Below are 15,114 nucleotides of genomic sequence, written 5' to 3' on the forward strand. Positions count from 1 at the left end.
CACACCCAAGGGTGGTTTTATCTTCACTTACCTGGAGATATAGACTCTTATTGGCAATGTAATTGGTATATTCAGAAAAGGGGGAATGGGATTTGACATATATAGTGAAAAGTGTCGCATATAGGCATATCTAAATGTATTTATTCATTTGACAGCCACATAGGAAAACAGTAATGAGAGGATTGCCTATCCACCATAGAAATATGGAAAAGAAGTCACTCAACTTGATGTAGAGCAGTCTCAGTCTCTGAGATTCTGCTAAGTCCCTTTCTCAGTGGGAACACTGGCCTACAAAGGTCCAATGGTCCAGGCCATGGACAGCAAAGGAACTGTGACAGCCTCTGCTGTCTTATTCTGTGCCAGCATGACAGACTGCTTACCAATCATCACCCTTCATGTAGAATTTCCCAAAACCCTCTCATGAGACAGTCAATTTCAAAAGTGCTTTCTTTGCTCAATAATCTACTACAAGCCTTGATTTCCAAATCTCAAAACAAGGTTTGAGATTGAGAAATGACAACCAATTAATGTGGCCTGGTATATCCCCAGCTGTCAGCCTCTTACGAGGTGTTAAGGAGTGTCCGAAGTACCAAGAAGAAAGATGGGGAAGGAGTAAGTTCAAATCGATCAGCTATAATCACCCCTTCCATGTTAGGGTAGTATGAAAATGCACGAGTGTGCTGTCAGAGTGCTTAGGAGTGCTCAGCAGACAGCTGCTCCTCTGATGTTGATAGATGGACCCTGTGGAGAAATACAAGTTTGCTGAATCCACCAATTTCTGGGTTATCTTTTTATGAATTAAATTTGTTCTTTGACAGTTTCATACATGCATATAATACACTCTGATCACTCTTAACCCCCTACCCTCTTTGAAGCTATCTCTAGAATATTATTTTTCCCTTTACCTCAAAGTTTAATCTCTTCAGTGGAGCAAAGTACAAAGGGGTATTTATATTTTTATGATTTCAAAGTAACATACAACTTACTATTTAGATATAGTCTGGTACATATACAAACACTTGAACATATGTGCTGCTAGCATTTTAATACTTACTAGTGCATCTCAATATAAGCTTACTTTATAAGAGGAAGTTAATATAAATGTGAATATATTTTTAATCAAATTGACATTTTGTTGGTGAAATTGTCTTTCTGCTTAGTCAAAGCTCACATAATCTTAATTCATTTAAATGTGCTTTATGTTTTCAAAGCTTAATTTCTGCATTATAAATGATTTGGTTTTAAATTTAGCTCAACTAGCATCTGCTGCATGAGCTATGTATGCATGAGCATGCTGAAGCTGCTTATACCTGCCTGACAGATGAACATTTTGTCCTTTTCTTCAGTGTTGGGTAATTCTTTGCTAAAATGCTTTTGTAGAACAGATTTTCTTCTAACAGTTTATTCATAGACAAAACAAAATTGTGAATTGAGAGTGAACTGTACCTGTGCTGCAGGCTCTTTGTGGCCCGAGGGCGTCTGTTCGCAGAGTGAACCGGAGCATCCTGGTGTGCTATCACTAAAAAGGAAAAGATACACAATTTGGCTTTCAGAGTTTACAGATCAACTCTGGCTGGTTTGCAGGCTGTGTAGAGTTCTCTCTTGTTCTTTCAAGCTCATATAGCTTAGATGTGTTGGGAGTTCAGTGCTAAAACTCAGATTGCATATCTTACTAATTGGGGGTTAGTCTTTCTCTATTCCACAAGACAAAGAGACCTTGTGATAGTCAGCAAACTCTTGCCACCGTTACCATCTCCTAGTAGAGAAATGCTGCTCATTGCTGAATGTGCTTTTTTTTTTCCTATTCTTTCATAAGAGCCACATATGTGGATAATTTTTTAATTCAAGTTATTTTCAATTGAGTCTTCTGCTTTATTTGGACCCTCCTGACGGGTTTCTGATATTTGGACATATATTATCAGAGGTATATATTTTATTACGTACATTTTAATGAGACTATAAAAGGTTAATAATATCTCTGAAAATTATGTCGCCGTCAGGGAATCTGAAATGTGGCATTCTGGGGCCCTGACAGTGACCTGCTGTGGTTAAAAGCAGAGCAGCTTCTAACCTGCCTTTCTCTTTGCAGCCTTGGAATGGATGGCTTCGGTCAGCCAGTGGGAATCCTTGGACGTCCTGCCACGGCATATGGATTCCGCCCTGACGAACCTTACTACTACAGCTTTGGGTCTCGATAAAATTGCCCCTCCCATGTGGATACTCAGCCTAGGAGAGACCTGTGTGCTGTGGGCTAACTTTGAATCTTGACGTAATAATGCATGTTGTACTCCTGTGGGCCGTGCTGCTTATTTCTCCACGTTGTTAGCTTCAGGGTAATGCTAACCCTCACGTCTCTTGTTAAATATGGTTGATGCTCCACTGTTCACTCATCCAGCCACATCTCGAGGTGAATAACATTTCCCATGAGACTGTTGTGAAACTGCTATCCTGGAAAGGCAGAAACTACATTATGTACATTAAGTGACTAATTTCTATTTTAAAAAAAAAAAAAGTGGCACACATGGTAAGGAATGAGCCAAAGTCATGTGTTCATATTTACTGTTTCACAGGAACCACTCATGTACGTGGGATACACATACTTTTTTTTTCTTTCTCTTTCTACTTTTAAACTCCTTAGTCTTTCGTGTGAGCCATGCTACCTTTAAATTTTATTTTAAATGAACCTCATCCTTTTTATCCCATGCTGTGTCTGGAAGTTTCTTTCACAAACTTATTAACCATATGAGCTTTTTAACTAACAGTGAACATATGCTATAAGTAATGTTATACATTAGTATAGTCTACTGAGTGCTCCAGAGTCATAACGTGTTAACTGCAGCAGATCCTGGGGAGCAGAAGCTGCTGTAAACGGAGCAGGAGCAACACTGAGCTTCTAAGTCTGGTTCTTCCAAAATGTACGATATAAAATGTGAAGATGCTGCCAGGTGGTGGTGACTCACGCCTTTAATCCCAGCACTTGGGAGGCAGAGGCAGGCGGATTTCTGAGTTCGAGGCCAGCCTGGACTACAGAGTGAGTTCCAGGACAGCCAGGGCTACACAGAGAAACCCTGTCTCGAAAAACAAAAAAAAGAAAAAAAGAAAAAAAAATGTGAAGATGCTAATTATTTTTGCCTTACCTAAAAAAAGGAAGGGACTCTCTGTTCACGTAAGATAGAAGTAGGCAGTGCGAAATTGAAAGGGACAGGATGGTTAATAATGAGTTTTGAAAATAATTCATTGATTGTAAAATATTGAAAACTTTACTTGAAAAACCAAGCAAATGAATTCAATATGAGCGTAGATTTTGCTTGATCATCTTCTACTGAAGGAAACATAAGCTTCCGAACAGTACAGATCAAAGGGAAATTTTCTGCTTTTAAATTTAGAATCCCACTGATCTGAGTATACTGTTTAACTCAGTTCACACATTTAGCACAAAGTACTGGAGCTGGGAGGGTCCTTTTGACAGTCAGTCCACCCCTTGAAAAATGTAAAGCTGACCAACAGGTGTGTTCTTACCTGACAGATAAAGGTAGTATATGATCTGGGACATTGTTTATGTTTGCGAATTCACAGTCTTGAAAGCATGCAGTTATTTCTTTGTTTCCCTTTTACCCACAAAATATTAAAGCCAGAAAGGTTTGAATCAGCACTGTCCAACGCTCATTTTTATGATTAAAAAGAAAAAATCTCTGGTGAGAGCTGGTGGAATGACTGGGTAAGTAAAGTCATGTGCTGCCAAGCCTGAAGACCTGAGTTCAAGTCCCAGGATGTACATGGTCAAAGGAGCAAGCCAGTTACTGCACAGTGTTCCCTAACCTGTACCCACACACTGTGTTGTATATGCACCCTTACACATTGTCCTCTAGCCTGCACCCACACACTGGTGTATATGCACCCCTACACAATGTCCTCTAGCCTGCACACACACACTGGGATGTATATGCACCCCTACACAATGTCCTCTAGCCTGCACACACACACTGGTGTATATGCACCCCTACACAATGTCCTCTAGCCTGCACACACACACTGGGATGTATATGCACCCCTACACAAACACAAAGACAAATAAGTGTAAGATCTACATTTTTTTAAAATTGAGATGAGATACTAAGTGACTTAGCCATGTTTCTAGGCTTAGTCAGTGATATTGCCCATCTGTTTTCAATATAGCAGTCCTGGTACAGAGGCTTTCCTGTTTATCACACACACACAGTCTTAAGTATACAAAAGTGATATTAATAGAAATATTAATAATTAATAATTTTCTAGATTAATAATTTCCTAGAAATAGAAAATAAACTGATGTTTCCACACTGGCTTAGAAGAATACTCCTCATAATTCATACCATTTCTAAGTATCTTATTGTTGTAAAACTTCACAGACTTAGAAACTGTAAACTTTCCACTTGGGCATGGGCAGTTTAGCATTCTCTTGTTTATGAAAGTTTGCCAAATAGATAAATAATGAAGTCTAGATATAAATTTTTATATCTGTCCGAGGATAAAAAGAGTTGGCTCTTGGGCTGGCAAGATGGCTCAGCAGTAAGAGCACTGACTGTTCAGAAGGTCCTGAGTTCGGATCCCAGCAACCACATGGTGGCTCACAACCATCCATTAAAAAAAAAAAAAGAAAGTGCTGGGCGGTGGTGGCCCACACCTTTAATCCCAGCACTTGGGAGGCAGAGGCAGGTGGATTTCTGAGTTCAAGGCTAGCCTGGTCTACAGAATGAGTTCCAGGACAACCAGGGCTACACAGAGAAACTCTTATCTCGAAAAACAAAACAAAAACAAAAAACAAGAGTTGGCTCTTCACACTTCTAGAAATGCCATTCATAATGTAATCATATCCTGGCCTCACTAGATTTTGATTACAAATTTAGGTTACACTTAATTTAATGACATACTAGAAATTTTCTTGGGGCATGAAAATTGAAATTTCCACAAGCATCTTAAAAAGCTGGAGCTGGAGTCAGTGGCTCAGTGTTTGCTCAGCATATATTGACCCCGGGTTGTATCCCCAGCACCTCAAATAAAATCATTCAAATTTCAAAATAGCTTGAAAAGAAAAACATGCAATGCTTCAAGGAACAAACTGCCTCCAGTCTTTAGATAGTAAGTGGCTAACACGCAGGGTGTGAACTATAGACTTGCTTATTTTTTTGTTAAGGGATAGGTGGATTCAGAACTCAAAAACACTTCACTTGAATAATTTTTTAGTGATTTTTAAAAAGACAGCTTTTCCTCATCTATTTTTTTTTTCTGTAACACTAGGGATTTAACCTGGGCCCCTTACACATTGCCCTTGACTTGTGGATATTCTTAAGAATGAAAGTAGACCTCCCTTCACTCCCCCACACCTTTTATTGAAATCAGACTCCTTTCTCATTTAATAACCCTGATTACAATTCCTACTCTTGCCCCTCCCAACTCCTCCCACCTCTCCTCTCATCAGGATCCACTCCCTTTCTTTCTCTGATTAAAACAAAACAGGCTTCCAAGAGATAGCTACCAAATATGACAAAATAAAATATAAGATAAAGCAAAAACTATCAGTGGAGACTGGACAAGGCAATCCAGCAGAAGAAAGAGTTACAAGAGCAGGCGTAAGAAGACCCAGCTATCCCACTCCAGAGCAGGCGTAAGAGGACCCAGCTATCCCACTCCTGGGCATACACCCAGAAGATGCTCCAGCATATAATAAGGACACATGCTCCACCATGTTCATAGAAGCCACATAAATAGCCAGAAGCTGTAAAGAGCCCAGATGTCCCTCAACAGAAAAATGGATACAGAAAATGTGGTACATTTACACAATGGAGTTCTACTCAGCTATTAAAAACAATGACTTCATGAAATTTGTAGGCAAATGGATGGATCTAGAAAATATCACCCTGAGTGAGGTAACCCAGTCACAAAAGAACATACATAGTATGCAGTCAATGATAAATGGATATTAGGAAAAAAGCGTGGAATACCTACGATACAATTTAAGGATCACAGGAAGCTCAAAAGGAAGGAAGACCAAAAAGATGCTTCAGTCCTACTTAGGAGGGGGAACAAAATAATCATGGGAAATAGAGGGTGGGAGGGACTTGGGAGGAAGAGAAGAGGGGGAGAGGAAAAAGCGGAAGAATCAAGTATAGGAGGAGATGGAGGAGATGTACAGAGGGTCAGGAAATTGAACAGAGGTGTGTAGCAATGGGAGATGGAGAACTGGGCATAGCAACCAGAAAGTCCCAGATGCCAGGAAAGCAAGAGCTCCCCCCACCCCAGGAGCCCCCAGGATGACATTAGCTGAAATATCCCACAAAGAGGAGAGAGAACCTGCCAAGACCATATCCAGAGGCTAGGCATGACCCCCAGGTTGAGGGATCAGGCCACCCACCCATCTCCAAAAATTTTAACCCAGAATTGCTCCTGTCTAAAGGAAATACAGGGACAAAGAGTGCAGCAGACACTGAAGGAAAGGCCATCCAGAGACTGCCCCACCTAGGAATCCATCCAGATACCAAACCCAGACACTATTGCGGGTACCAAGAAGTGTTTGCTGACAGGAGCATGATACAGCTGTCTCCTGTGAGGCCCTGCCAGAACCTGACCAATACAGATGCGGATGCTCACAGCCAACAGGGCCCCTAATGGAGGAGTTAGGGGAAGGACTAAAGGAACTGAAGGGGCCTTATCTGGCATCAATGGGAGGGGAGGCCCTTGGTCCTGTGAAGGCTTGATGCCCTGGTATAGAGGAATGCTAGGGTGGTGAGGTGGAGTGGGTAGGTGGGTTGGGGAGCACCCTCATAGAAGCAGGGTAATGGGGGAATGGGATAGGGAGTTTGCAGAGAGGAAACCAGGAAAAGGGATAACATTTGAAGTGTAAATAAAATATCCAATTTTAAAAATTGAGACACTTATTCACACACTCAGGAGTCCCATAAGAATACTAAGCTATAAGCTGTAATATATACAGAGGTGCAGACCCATGTAGGCCCTGTGCTTGCTGCTTCAGTCTCTGAGTTCATGAGCCTTTCTTGGTTGATTCAGAGGGCCTTGTTCTCCTGGAGTCCTCCATCCTCTCTGGCTCCTCCAGTCTTTCCACCTTCTCTTCCATGGGGTTTCCCAAACTGTAAGGGAAGGGATTTGATGGAGATGTCCCATTTGTGCTTTCTCCATTGTACTGGCTAGTTTTGTGTGTCAACTTAACACAGGCTGGAGTTATCACAGAAGGGAACTTCAGTTGGGGAAGTGCCTCCATGAGATCCAGCTGTGGGGCATTTTCTCAATTGCCCCTTGTGTGTGGTGCCATCCCTGGGCTGGAGGTCTTGGGCTCTATAAGAGAGCAGGCTGAGCAAGCCAGGGGAAGCAAGCCAGTAAGGAACATCCCTCCATGGCCTCTGCATCAGCTCCTGCTTCCTGACCTGCTTGAGTTCCAGTCCTGACTTCCTCTGGTGATGAACAGCCATGTGGAAGTGTAAGCTCAATAAACCCTTTCCTCCCCAACTTGTTTCTTGGTCATGATGTTGTGCAGGAATAGAAACCCTGACTAAGACATCCATGTAATGTATGGACGTGGATGTCTGTATCTGTTTCGATCTGCTGCTGCAGGAATCCTCTATAATGATGACTGGATAGGCCATTGATCTGTTGTCCTGACTGGTCCCATTCACTTTCCATAACAAAAGTGTCATTTTTTTTTAAATGAAAAGTTAGCTTTAGGAAGAAGAAGCCACAAAGTGGTTGGATGGACTTTGAAAGCTGGTTGCCAGATAAATTTACAGCTCAGTTATATACTGTACAGAGCCTGATGTCTTGAAGTATACCTTTCTGGCCATTGCTTTTGATGCATGCAGCCTCATGCTCTTGTATGTAGTACTATGTGCTGCCTGTTCCCTGTGTCCAGAGCATCCTTCCTTTGTAGATGTGCCCATCCTTTGTGAGGTTGGAAAACTCTGTCCTCGCACTCTCCCAGCTTTAAAGTCAAGGTTAACTCCCATCCATCTCAATTTCACCACACTACAGTGAGATTATTCACACTCCCAACTTCTTTACAGCTGAAGTGGCTAGCCAAACCCAGACAAAACTAAGAAACTTTAATAGATTCATCACAGCTGCTATAGAGAGGCACACAGCTTGCATCTCAGCCTGTTTTGAGCAAAGCTCTTTGGCTTGAAGTGGCTATATCATCGTGACCGTGACCAACTTAGAAGAGTTCGGTTCTCTGCAGTGGAGACATGCTGGGAATAACTGTGAGAGGCTTTGTTGAAATCTTGTTTCCCCTGGGAGTACCTGGCTAGAAGCATCTTAGGTGCAGAGTCACAGCTAAGTGACCAGTGAGCAACACAGTCTAGTCCACCTTCCTGATGGTGTGACCCTTTAACACATTTCCTCATGTGGTGATTCCTAACCATGGAAGCATTTTTGTTGCTACTTTGTACCTGTAATTTTGCTTCTGTTATGAACTGTGATGTAAATATTTGTTATGTGACCTCTGTGAAAGAGTTGTTTGACACCCCCCCCCCAGAGGGATTCCGACTGACAGGTTGAGAACCACTGTTCTAGTCCTTCCCTTTGTTTCATGAGCCTTGTTCCAACCTCTTTTTCCACGGGGCAGGGAAGTGCAGATTGCAATTCTAAAATTCAGGGGGCGTCCCAATCCATTCTTTGTACATCACATCAATGTAGCCAGCTTGAGCACCAAGGCTTCCTCTTCCTTACCAGCCAGAGCACAGGCAACCACTAAGGGCCAGGATCTCTCAATACTTAGTGCCTAAACCCACAGGAAGCATCCAAGCCCAGGCAAGCACCCCACCAGCACATAGCCTAAGTGTTTATAATTTCAATTTTTATTCTCTGATATATTTTGGTTGGTTGTTAAAAATAGTATCAAAATAAGAGTTTTCAAAAGATGAAATACAGATGGCTAACATTAAAACATGTAAAACCATATGAACCATCTCAGCAGTGATAGAAGCAGTTAGCTAATAGAATATATCCAGCAATTTGATAGAAAATAAATACCAAGCAAATTATAATGGCATAATGACCAGAGTCATCCTAGTTTAGAAAAAAACAGATTTAGTATTTTAATATGCAAAAGGCAAAACCATTATCAGGCTGGTCTGTTGTCTTTTACACATTATGTTTTATGTAATAAACTTTGAAACAGTGGCTTACAGCAATGACCATTCTCACAATTGAGATGGTTTCTATTTGGCCCAATTTGCTGGTTCACTGGCTTTGGAAACTGGTCTTTTTGTTTTAAAAGCTCACCGTGACAGCAGCCACATTTCTCCAGTGGTCCCTCTAGCTTGCTGTCACTTGAACTAGACAGAGTGCCAGAGGCCATGAAGACCCTAGCCCTGAAATCCTGTGCTCCTGGTGTAGAGTTCTGATATTTTCATCATTATCATCTTTGTTATCATGACTGTTATACTGAAACAAGAATTACACTGAAGTCTAGGCTGACCTGGAATTAATTACCAGGTGACACAGGCTCTCCTCACCAGATCCCCTACCTTAATTTACATGTCAGTGCTCTCTTCCCAAACTAGTTGAGAGGGTTCGTTTTTTCTCACCACTTCATCTCCATTTGCTTGACCGTAAGTATAGTCAGTAAATTTGCCACCAACCACCAATCACTTGGCTTCTCGTGCTGTCTTCAGTGACATCCAGAGCTCAGCACATTGTGTCTAGCTTGCTCCATCCTCTAAATGATTATGGGCTACGGAAGGGCCTATAATATAACCTCATTTTCAGGGAATGATGTCATCACTACCCTTGACCTACAAGTAATCCTTTGGATTCCTACTGCAAGATCATTTCAGACTTGCTTCTTTTAGCAGAGATCTCCCTTTGGTCTGAGTTGACAGAGCCATCTGGTGGAATCCTGGAGAAGCAGTGTTTTGCTGAGTCATTTTGAGTCTAATAGCTTGGCTCCATCCTTAAAACACAACTGCTGTTTTACTTGCATTAGTAATTGGACTATCCCCTGGACTGTTCAAAGTTTAATAAGTCCCCAAGGTAGATCAGGAGCTTCCTTGCTGTGACGAGAGGCACCACACCTGTGAGACTTTCCAAATTAAAGAGGCCTGGCAGATAGAAATGGGTGGCTTCTCTAAGGATTGTAAACCCGTCTATGCCCTCTGGAATTCCTTACATCAAAGTCCCACACTTGGCTGCTGCACCTTTCATTATCTGACAGGGATCACAATTGTAAGATCCAAAGTTATAATTAAGTGGCGGTTTAAAAAGATTCTGTGGTAATGGGGTCAGCTTCTTTTCAGTCAATTTTGTGTCAGTCAGAATTGTAACCAAAATAGAATCACAGGATGTGGAGTTTGTGATATAGGGAGCTTGGAAACTGGGGAAGCCTAAGCTGGTTTGTATGTTTGTTCGTTCGTTCGTTTTTGTTTGTTTGTTTGTTTGTTTTCTCCCTTTTTTGACATTGCTATAGGCCAGCCTGGCTAGCAATTGGAAATAGACCTTCCAGGGAATCAAAATAGACTCTGATTACGGAACTCAGCTTGACATCAGAGTAAAGAGACTGAGTTAGATGTGTTTGCTATCTCTTGGGAACAGGAATGCCCTTGGTGGTTATCTGGACTAGGTTTCCCCAGTGTGTATTAAATAGGGGTGGGAGGTCAGAGCACATGATTCCTTGAAACTGTCACATGTTCTGATCCAGAGAGCTACACTAGAGGAGACCCTACCAAAACAGCCTCCCCCGTGCCTGGATATGATGCTGATGGCAAAACTGTGCACTCCCAGCCAGCCTCTGTTGCCTTACTAGCACTAGCCTTTCAGAGGAGGGGGCAGGTCATTCTTGGATGGGCATGTAATGTAATTCTGACCGAGGGGGTGTGACCTCGATTGTTCTCCAGTTCATCTGTTTTGCAGACTGCATGAAGACCTCATCACTTCCTAGAGTGGAGTAAATTCTATTGTGTGTGTGTGTGTGTGTGTGTGTGTGTGTGTGTGTACCATTTTCTTGTAAGTCTGGCCACTTTTTTGGCAGCCATCAAAGTTCTCAAAATTAAGGCAGCACAAAAGTAGTATCAGCCTCCAGGCTGCAAGCCAGCCTGGTTCCAAATGTCCTTACCTACGTGGAGAAGTCGGTGACACTGTACATTTGGCACCAGAGGGAGCAAGAGAGCCTCCAGCGAGTCCAGCTCCCTACTGAAATGTAACAATTTATTCCTCAATGGTTTGCCTTTCCTTTTCCATGGCTCCTTCTGAAAAACCCCATTGCTACGATGAAATTTTCATGTAATTCCTAATTACTTTCAACCTAAATAAAAAGCAATAAAATGTTACTTATTTGGAAATAGCACAACATTTCAAGAGACATCTACATGTCAGAGTACACTGTGAGTATATTCAATGTGATGGAGCAAGGAAACATTTTCAAAGACAAAGAAGAGGAGGATCATCATATATACTCAGGAACAAGGATAAATAACTATGTATCCCAAGGTTGAAGGGCCAGTTACTGGGCAAATGCCTCTGTGGATATATTTTTACAAAGGATTTAAGTGGCCTCTGGAAGCTTGTGATAGAAGAATTTTTTGATAGTTTCTATTAGGCATTCATTTAAGAACCCTTCTTTCCAAACCTCTCAACATTTATTTTGTGTTTTATTGACTTTTGAGACAAGGTCTCCCTCTGTCCTCCAGGCTGGCCTCAAATACACAGTGATCCCCACCCCGACCTCCCTGCCCCAGCCTCTGAGTGCCAGAACTGTGAGCATAGGCCACCACACAGAGCTTGCTTACAGTTTTTGTTAAAGCTCCTGCTTCTACCTTTTCTCTACATTGCCCAGTTTGGTCTGATTTCCTGTTTTGAAAACCTGTGTGTGTGTGTGTGTGTGTGTGTAGTTGTTTGTGTGTATATACTTGTAAGTGTGTATGTGTAGTTGTTTGTGTGTGTACTTGTAAGTATGTGTATTGTAGTTGTTTGTGTGCGTGTGCGTGTGCGTGTGTGTGTGTGTGTGTGTGTGCATGTGTGTGTGTGTGTGTGTGTGTGTGTGTGTGTGTGTGTGTGTACTTGATATATGGGCACTGTGTTCTGAGCACATTCCCACTGGATTCCTATAAATGGTTTTTGCTTTCCTGTTTCTCAAGAGAAGACAAGAGAGGCAAGCAAGGGCTGCTGCTGCCCCTCGCTCTGACTGGAATCCAAGAAGCACCCATTGCGCCCTATGGTTTGTCTTTCTGATTCAGGTGGCTCTTGTCGTGTTTGGATACATACCCTGTCGTGTACCAATTCGCTGGATTAGTGAATTCTGTACACAATGGATTTTGTTCCATACAGGTGAAGAAGGTAGCAAAGTAGGGGAAAAGAAATGAAAGGATTTTAAACATCTTTGAAGAAAATAAATGTTACTACCAAAAATGAGAGAAAAATCTAATAAAACTCTTAAAATATTTGGATTTGATTTTCTTGTTTTCGCATGTTTGTTGACCCTGCATGGATCAGTACCCTACAGGGCAGGGTACCAGTAACCATTGAGGTGATTGGTTGTTCCTGGCTTTTATTTGTATCTATTGAATAAAAACCCCAAAGTTAACCTCTGCCCCTAGAAATGAACATGAATCATAATACGTAGGAGTTCCTGTGCTTGAACAGTCTATGGTGCTGTCACACATAAGGGCCATCAGTACAGTTGATAGCACTAAGAAAAAGTGTTAACATTTAAGTTATGATGAGGTACTGTTTATGGTAAAATGCTTTCAAATCCTAGGAATGTTAGGAAAGCCTATAGCTTTTACACTTTATAAAACAGATGTTAGCCCTCAGGGGCAGTAGAAAAATGCAAGAGTAAACAGGTTCAGAAGTCTTGGCAGTGGCAGAGGGGAAAGCCTGTGACACCAGAAAGCATCGGCCTGCCTGAGCAGGAGGGGGGCATGGGAGTTAGCCAAATAAATATCAAAGGTTCTGGGGTTGGCAGACTGAAGGAAGAGCTGGAATGAGCGAGTGTCTGTCTGAGTTGGTTGGATGTGAGTGGGCAGGTTGAGTGAGTGAAAGGAGGTAAGGTCAAAAGAGGATGTGCTAAGTCCAACGTGTGCTCTTGCTCTTGGAGGCCAGAAGAGAGCACCAGAGGCCCTGGGACTAGACTTACAGGTGAGCTACCTGATGTAGGTGCTGGGAAATAAACCTAGGTACTGTGCAAAACCAGCAAGGGCTCTTAACCACTGAGCCATGATTCCAGCATCACAGGCCCCACACTTTGCATCTTTCACATGCTTCCAGATGAAGCACTAAGCATCCGTAAGGAACCAATCTAAATCAGCATATGAAAGACTGTCCAGTATTCATTACCCACACTTGTCTTAGTGAGTGAATCAAATCACAAAAACTTAATCTTGGCCAGGCGGTGGTGGCACACACCTTTAATCCCAGCACTTGGGAGGCAGAGGCAGGCGGATTTCTGAGTTGGAGGCCAGCCTGGTCTACAGAGTGAGTTCCAGGGCAGCCAGAGCTATCAGAGACACCCTGTCTCGAAAAAACCAAACAAACAAACTTAATCTTGTTTTAGTTTAAGATGTAGGGACTTGCTGTTAAGCCAATTGGAATGAAAACTAAAGGCCCAGCCAGTGCCTATAGCACAGTACTTAGCCAGGGGGCCAAAAGAATAGAGACTGGTACTAATTATTTCCTACAACTATGGCAAGATTTTTTCCCCTAATTACCCCTGATCAATTACCATAGAAAACACCGGGTTTTTCTCAAAGCCATACATAGTTTCCTTTATCTCATGAAAAATCGAATCACCCTCAGTTTTGTAGGACCATTTCTATAAGGGAATTTAACACTTTAATTCAGAAACAAACTTTTACTGCACATAGGTCTTGATCAACTTATCTACTTAGTTTGGAAAGAATCAGAAGAGGCACATTTAGTCAAGCCATTAATACGTGTCCCCAAAGTAGCCTCAGAGGCCCAGTGATATTGTCATCTATATGAATTAACCTATAAGGCCAGATAGCAGGCATCGGAATAAGAGGAAGTGCCTAGGTTAAAGGTTTTGGATATTAGACAAGTTTTAGCCCCTTATAAGTCCTCTCATGTCAATCTGGGCAGCCCTCGGCCATACAGTTTTGTCAGTTAATAGGTTGACAATCTGGTGAGTTCTTATCCCTATGTAGTATAGGGCTAGAGGTGTCCAAGTATAACTTCCAATCCTGGCTGATTTGGGGCTGGGACTGATTAACTCAGCTCCCAGGGACCCTCTATCCCTGTGGCCTCTCATTTGAACAACTTCCGGGGTAAGCCCTCTCTATTTTGGATTCACTTGAGCATAATATGGTAGACAGGCCAGTCAAGGTATAACATACCTCCATCTGAGCAGCTCAGAAAGTCTCTGGACCCCACATGAGTGGCCTGGTGAAGGTCAGTTACCAACAGGCCTGCCGGTTGTTTCTGGGAGAATGATCTTTCCCTCTGGTGTCCCTCATCAACCTGTGGGTTTAAACTGTCCAATTCTTGTTTATCATGGAGTTGCAGAATATACCAGATTATGGTATGCCATCAGAGTATCGACAGGCCCCACTAGTCATAGGCCCTTTATCAGACAGCCAGGTCAGAGGCCCAGCAGTGGAGGACAGCAGTTTGTAGGAGAAGCCAAATACCCTCTTGGTGGGCCAAGACTCTCTAATATTTTTTTCCACCAATGGAAAGCCCTTTCTCTGTATAAATCATACCATGAACATACCCAGTAGTAAACCATCAATGACTGATGGTCTGTGTATATAGTGATCAACTTTTCTTTTCCCCATCTGAGACACTGGGTCAGATTGATCCGGTCTGCTTTCTGGGCCTGAGGTACTGACTTGGGCCCAAATCATTTAGGTTAAATTAATTATTGCAAATCCCATGTATCTGGTTTTATATTTTATCTCATGACAGTCATAGATGAGTACCTGAGGGTTGCCATCAGGCAAGAGGGTAACAGGATTGATGGTGTTGGGTTGCTCAAGCCTGACTCAATGGTGAGCCAGGAGTAGGATCTGATACTGGGTCACTTGGTCATAAGACAGTCAGCATTCTGATGCTTTTCAGAGGGCCTCAACAACGTTGTGGGTGCTGTGATTTTTTTTTTTTTATTTTTTTTTTTTT

The 15,114-nt window shown here is 42.3% G+C and overlaps 1 protein-coding gene and 1 long non-coding RNA gene across 6 annotated transcripts in view; one reads left to right on the forward strand and one right to left on the reverse strand.

Moving 5' to 3' along the window:
- Kifap3 (kinesin associated protein 3) overlaps positions 1–3,639 on the forward strand; it is a 130,467-nt gene extending 126,828 nt beyond the window's left edge. For 4 of the 5 annotated variants that reach the window (XM_031387452.1, XM_031387481.1, XM_031387462.1 and 1 more), the window contains one exon: positions 2,090–3,639. In XM_031387452.1, the coding sequence (XP_031243312.1) occupies positions 2,090–2,198 (109 nt within the window). In that variant the 3' untranslated portion in view covers positions 2,199–3,639. The remainder of the gene's footprint in view (positions 1–2,089) is intronic. The other variant, XM_031387473.1, reaches the window with a different exon arrangement.
- The window catches only part of LOC116102653, an 18,701-nt gene continuing 3,772 nt past the window's right edge, over positions 186–15,114 (reverse strand). The window contains exons 2-3 of the long non-coding RNA XR_004123252.1: positions 1,447–1,519; positions 186–741 (exon numbers count right to left, since the gene is read on the reverse strand). This is a non-coding gene — a long non-coding RNA (uncharacterized LOC116102653). The remainder of the gene's footprint in view (positions 742–1,446; positions 1,520–15,114) is intronic.

This window comes from Mastomys coucha, unplaced genomic scaffold, assembly GCF_008632895.1.
Source record: "Mastomys coucha isolate ucsf_1 unplaced genomic scaffold, UCSF_Mcou_1 pScaffold1, whole genome shotgun sequence".
In the NCBI taxonomy this organism is placed as follows: Eukaryota; Metazoa; Chordata; class Mammalia; order Rodentia; family Muridae; genus Mastomys; species Mastomys coucha.